The following is a 6,042-nucleotide window of genomic DNA, read 5'->3' on the forward strand; positions in this document are numbered from 1 at the left end:
GGAGGTTCGGGGCGGGCGCGCGGCGGGCATGGAGGACTACGAGCAGGAGCTGCGCGGCGTCGAGGACGACTTCCACAGCCAGTTCGCGGCCGAGCTCGAGGTGCTGGCCGAGCTGGAAGGTGGGCGCACGCCCCAGGGCGCAGACTGGCCTGGCCGCTGTCCTTTCCGCGCGACCTGCGCCTCTCCACGGGGCCCTTCCTCTCTTGGGCCTCGGTCTTCCCAGCGGCAGCAGGGCGCGATTATAGCCCGACTCCCCGGTAGTCAAGGAGGGCTGCTCGGCGGAGCTGAGGCGGCAGGAGCTAGTCGCTCAGGAGGAAGGTGGCTGCAGAGACCGGGAGACAGAGGCCACCCCAGGCGCAGGACGAACGGGCGACACAGGGGACTTCCGGGGGGCTCTGATCCTGATGGCGGAGCATGGCTGCCCGGAGTCTTCTCTCCCAGCAGGGACGTCGGCCCTGTCGCCCTCCGTGGTTCTCCAGCCTGTCCGGAACCGCCCCCAGCTGACATTCGAGGAGGCCATCGCTGGTGGGGATGCTGTCCCCCACTCCTCCTCGCCTGGAACTCCAGGGCACTTCAGTGGGGGTGCGAGGAAGAGGCAGGTGGATGGTGCCTCCCAGGGGCCCACGGCCTTGCCCCCCAGTATGTCCTCAGGGTGCACCAGGGCACGGGGGAGGGGCGGTGGGGCGTGCCTGGGGGGGTCTGTTCTTCCCTGCCGTCTGTACAGCACCCAGGGTCAAACGATCGAGGCTGGAGACAGTCAAGAGGCTGGATTTTGGGGCGGAGGAGCCAGAGGAGCCACTGCTTCCTGACTTCCCACCTGGGGACATCACACCCCCCCTGAGTCCCGAGGTCCCCTCTGAGCTGTGGGGCGATGGGTGTGTAACTTGGGCACAGAGGCTTGGGAGTGTCCCATTGCTTGGACGGGGTCTGAGGGAGGGGTCCGGGACTAGGGCAGAGTCCTCGGGACTGGGGCAGGGTCCCCGAGGCTGAGCAGCATCCTCTCCTAGGCCCTTGGAGACTGGGGGCGACATGGGCCTCGGGCAGGCTTCTGCCCGCAACCCCGTCCTGAAGCGGCCCCCCATCTTGGAGGACTACATCAATGTGACATCCACGGGTGGTGACCGGGCCTTTCTGGTGCTTCGTGCAGATTCCGGGGGCACTGGGGTGCAGGTGAGCACTGTGCGGCCCCAAGCCTGGGCCCAGTCATGACTTCCTGTGGGACAGGAGGTCCTGGGCCCCACCCCTCCTGCGGGGCAGCTCAGCACCTGGACGAGGGGCCTGCACCTGTTTTGGGTTCTCAAGAGCGGACGTTTCTGTCCTGCTGGAAGGCCGGGCCCTCAGAGTGCCAGCCCGCCAACCCGCATGCTGTCCACCCTGTGGTCCAGCCTGTGGCCACGGTGGGGGAGCCCTCCTCCCTGTCCACCTTGCTCGGAGGCCAACCCCCTTGCTGTCCACGCTGTGGTCCAGCCTGTGGCTGTGATGGGGTGTCCCTCCCCTCCCCCTCCCTGTCCTTTCCCCTCTCGCTCAGAGCTTTCCCTCTGCCCACTGGAGCTGCCCCATCTGGGTAACAGCCTTCCTGGTGTTCCTGGTTGGACAGGGCCTTGCCTGCTTCTAGGGGGTCCCTCTGGGAGGGGCGCCAGAGTGATGACTGTCCTCTGCCTGTAGGGTCCAGTCCGTGGTGTTTGCAGGCAAGGCTGTGGCCGGTTGGACCTGCTGGGTGTACCTTTCGCCTCCCTGAAGGAGCAGGTGGACAGTGAGGTGGGATCTGCAGACCTTGTGTGTTGGGGGTGCTGCTGGCGGGGCCGTCATGACCGAGCTGTCCTGTTTACAGCGTCGGCAGCAGCTGCTGGAGGAGGCCGGGCGGCTCTCAGACACCCCGCACAGGTGTCTCGACAGCTCACGGTTTGGCATGACCTGACCTGTGTTCTGTGTGGGGTGGGGCTGCTGGGGCTGCTGGGAGGGGCAGGGCCAGTGGCTCACTGGTGCTGTCCAGCCTTAGACCCGAGGAGGAGGCGACCCAGCTTGTGGGGGCCCCCGAGGAAGAGCCAGCCCCTGGCCTGCGCACCTCCCAGCACTGCCTGTGGGTGGACGAGTTTGCGCCGCGGCGCTACCCGGAGCTCCTCAGTGACGATGTGAGCTCTGCTGCAGGCCTGGGTGGCGTCCCCTGCGAGGGAGGAGGGTAGGGAGTGGGCTCTGATCTGCCTTGGTGGGGCCCAAGTTGGTGGAGGGCTACTGGTCACCTGTGCCCTGCTGGGAGCTGAGCTCAGGGATCCCCAGCCCTTGTGACAGCCTATGCTGGGATACCCCAGGCAGGACAAGGGGCTCGTGGAGGGGAGGAGCCCTACTCTCTGCTCCCTGGGGGCTGGTGCTTCATCACCATCAGCCTCGCCCTCCCTGCCTGTGCTGCAGGGCTTACGTGACAGGCTGGCGTGAGGGTGGGCCTGGGTCCTGGTGCTGCACTAGCTAGCTGCCTAAGGCCATGCCTTGCTTTCCCCAGTTCACCAACCGCTGCCTTCTGAAGTGGCTGAAGCTGTGGGACCCAGTGGTATTTGGCCGCGAGAAGCCTGCCCGTAAGCCCAGGCCTGGTGTAGAGCCAGCCCGGGCGGTCAGGGAGGTCCCAGCCTCCGGCAGGTGGAAGAGCCACGAGGAGATGCTCGAAGGGGTGCTGGGTGCTGAGCTGGACTCGAGCCTGCGGCCCCGGCACAAGGTGAGCCCGTGTGCTCCGCTGTGCCGTGGGCACCTGAGCCCGAGCTCTGCCCTGGTGGCTGGAGCCATTGCAGCCTCGCGGGCCCATGAGGCACTTGTCCCTCCTCCCGGGACTGTGGGCACAGTGACGTTGGGGCCCCGGAAGGCGGCAACAGCTCGTCCTCACCAGCCCGCGGAGGGCTCTGTGCCCTCTGGTGTGACGGGGGCAGCCTCTGGGGGCTGGTTGTGGGTACCGTCCACACCCTCTCAGGTCTTGGGAACTGGCCCTATGTAGGGTATTTCTGCTCCGCAGTGAGCACACCGGGTTTGCACTCACATGACAGGTAGGGCGGGTCAGGGTGGGAGCATCGGTAGAGCCCAGCCTCATGCCACACCCGCGCCACATGGCCTTCAGCCTCCGGCTGTAGGGCTGGGCTTTCCGGGGCACCCTGACTGCACGTCCTTGCCCACCCTGGCTGCAGGTGGCACTGCTGTGCGGGCCTCCAGGGCTGGGCAAGACCACCCTGGCCCACGTGATCGCGCGGCACGCCGGGTACTGCGTGGTGGAGATGAACGCCAGGTGAGCGGTGGGCCTGCGGTGGCCTGGGCATGGTCCGGCACGGTCCAGTCGGGTGGGCGTGGTTCTTGTGGGGGCGAGCTCTCGATTCCCTGGGCGACGAGGGACGCGTCCTTCCCCGCTCACTGGGTGGGCAACCACGTGGCCTTGGGAGGCTGCCCTGCTGGGGGCTGGTTCTCAGCTTGGCTGGGCCATAGCCACCTGTTCTTCCCTCGCCCAGCGACGACCGCAGCCCTGAGGCCTTCCGCATGCGCATCGAGGCTGCCACGCAGATGGAGTCAGTGCTGGGCGCCGGTGGGAAACCCAACTGCCTGGTCATTGATGAGATCGATGGGGCCTCCGCGGTGGGCCTCCTGGTGCCCTGGGCGAGTGGGTGGGTGGGCCGGTGCTGGGCGTGTGGCTCACAGTGCCCCTCTGCCCTCCCCGTAGGCCGCCGTCAACGTCCTCGTGTGCATACTGAACCGTAAGGGCCCGCAGGGACAGGAGCTGGGTGCTCCGCCTCTGGGAGGGGGCCGGCGGCGCCGGGTGGAGGGGGCACCGCTGACCAGGCCAATCATCTGCATCTGCAACGACCAGTGAGTGGTGGGCGGCCCTGGCCCCGTGCCTGCCGGGGGTGCACGGGCCTGGAGGTCCCTGTGGCCTGGCTGCTGCCTGTCCTCTTCTGCAGGTTTGCACCGGCCCTGCGGCAGCTGAAGCAGCAGGCCTTCCTGCTCCACTTCCCGCCGACACTGCCCTCCAGGCTGGTGCAGCGGCTCCAGGAGGTCAGCAGGGCAGGGTTCGTGTGGCCTCATGGGTGGGGCAGCCCTTGCACTGGTCCCTATCGCCTACCGTCCCCTCAGGGTCTTGGCTGGCCTGAGACATGGTGCTGGTGACTGGAGTGGTATGGCCAGTGGCGGGCAGTTCAGGGCAGAGACGCCCATCCTGGGGACTGCAGCCTCTGGCTGCATGGGAGAGGGCCAGGAGCTGCTCTGGGGAGGGGCCGTGGTGGCCGGGGCCCGCAGGGCGGGGTGGGCGCGGCCATAGCCCTCTCTGTACCCGCAGATTTCACTGCGGCAGGGCCTGTGCCTCCCCACACACTCACACATGCACACACACGCGCTCACCCACTCACACACCCCCACGTGCAACCCCCACTCACATGCACACACACTCCCACTCACACCCGTGCACTCACACACACACACACATGCGCACACACTCCCGCTCACACACACCCCACGTGCACTCACACATGCACACACACCCACGTGCATACTCACACACACCCACTCACACACACACGTGCGCACACACACACACTCTCACACTCACCCCCCTGTCCAGTTCCTGCATGGGCGGGGCCAGCGGGAGCTGAGCGTGCAGGCTGTGCGGGCCACACGGGTCGGCCTCAAGGACCAGCGCAAGGGGCTCTTCTCGGTCTGGCAGGAGGTCTTTCAGCTGCCCCGGGCCCAGAGGTAGGTGGTGGCAAGCACTGGGTAGCAGTCCAGCTTTGGCCGATGGCCTCCCTCCCCCAAGCTCTGGGACACGGGGCCTGCAGGTGTGGCCAGGGCTGCCGTCCCCCAGAGACCTGTGCTGAGTTGTGGAGTCGCCCCGTGTGGCCTTCAGGGCTCAGGGCCTGGGCAGGGAGCCCCCTGGGCACTGGTAGGAGCGGCAGTCAGGATGACATGGCCTCCAGGTGCAGCTCCAGCTGTGAGGCCGTGGATCTGCCCTACCCCGTAGGGACACTGGCCCAGTCTGTCTGCAAGGACAGAGCGGGGATGTCCGGGGCTGCTGGGCCTGTGGGACGCGGCGTCGTGGCCTGGCTCCTGCAGGATGACCCTGCCCCAAGGGTCAGTCTAGAGTCCAGGGCCCAGGGTCTGCTCTCTTCCTGAGGCCCCTCCTGAGGGAGTTTCCTGGGGTATAAACCCCCGGCCAGGTGAGGTGGGCCTGCTGTCCCATCCTTGGCACCCTAACAGGCAGCGCGCAGGCCAGCACCCAGCCCAGCCCGCCCACCTGCTCGGCGACCACGCCCCAGGCTCCCTGACCGCGGCCTCCCAGCGGTTCTTCCGCGTCTTGCAGGTCGCTGCCTCTGCAGGCGAGCACGACAAGGTGGTTCAGGTACCTGCCCCACCAAGAGCCCTCCCAGGGGACAGCCCTGAAGGGGGGAGGGACAGGAGGATGGGGCCGGGCCTGCCGGGGTTCTGGCTGCTGACTGGGGCGGTGGGTGGGCTTTTTGTGGCCCTGTGTCAGCAGCCTGGTGGGGCTGAGGCCAGTTCTGGGCCGGGGTGGTCAGGAGGGGCCGGTGGGGGTAGCCTAAACAGGTGGCCGAGGTCCCTGCCCCGAGAAGCCCAGCCTAAGCTGCTTCCAAGTCAGAGGCTTTGGATTACCAGCTGCCCGGACACCCGCGGCCCGGGGAGCAGTGGGGACGGGGGCGGGGGCGGGCCACGCTTGGATGTGGGATGGAGCTTCCCTCTGGCCCCCTGGCGCCCTCAGGCTCTGGAGGCCTTGGTTGGGGGGTCCCCTGTTCCTCATCTCGAACCTCTGTGAGACGGGCAAGGGGCGGCTCAGTGGACCAGCCCCCTCAGGGCTCTGTGGCCGCTTGTTGGTGCTTGCAACTGACCCATGCCCCGGGCCCTGCAGGCCGGGCAGGAGGCAGTGGGCAGGGGCACAGGGAGGCTGTGAGGTAGGGTCACTGGCTCCCCACCCAGGGCCTGTTTGACAACTTCCTGCGCCTGCGGCTGCGGGACTCAAGCCTGGGCACCGTGTGCACGGGCCTCGACGGGCTGGGCCTCCGGTCGACT

The 6,042-nt window shown here is 67.6% G+C and overlaps 1 protein-coding gene across 1 annotated transcript in view; it reads left to right on the forward strand.

The window, feature by feature from the left end:
• Nucleotides 1-14: 14 nt before the first annotated feature.
• CHTF18 (chromosome transmission fidelity factor 18) overlaps nucleotides 15-6,042 on the forward strand; it is an 8,161-nt gene continuing 2,133 nt past the window's right edge. Inside the window, 16 exon segments of the mRNA XM_027771000.1 lie at nucleotides 15-119; nucleotides 442-639; nucleotides 725-875; nucleotides 1,008-1,170; nucleotides 1,666-1,758; nucleotides 1,832-1,884; nucleotides 1,994-2,132; nucleotides 2,498-2,707; nucleotides 3,168-3,265; nucleotides 3,483-3,606; nucleotides 3,692-3,837; nucleotides 3,930-4,023; nucleotides 4,304-4,323; nucleotides 4,570-4,716; nucleotides 5,218-5,359; nucleotides 5,950-6,035. Of these exon segments, the coding sequence (XP_027626801.1) occupies nucleotides 29-119; nucleotides 442-639; nucleotides 725-875; nucleotides 1,008-1,170; nucleotides 1,666-1,758; nucleotides 1,832-1,884; nucleotides 1,994-2,132; nucleotides 2,498-2,707; nucleotides 3,168-3,265; nucleotides 3,483-3,606; nucleotides 3,692-3,837; nucleotides 3,930-4,023; nucleotides 4,304-4,323; nucleotides 4,570-4,716; nucleotides 5,218-5,359; nucleotides 5,950-6,035 (1,955 nt within the window). The 5' untranslated portion in view covers nucleotides 15-28.

This window comes from Tupaia chinensis, unplaced genomic scaffold (assembly GCF_000334495.1).
Source record: "Tupaia chinensis unplaced genomic scaffold, TupChi_1.0 Scaffold000178_1, whole genome shotgun sequence".
NCBI lineage: Eukaryota > Metazoa > Chordata > Mammalia > Scandentia > Tupaiidae > Tupaia > Tupaia belangeri.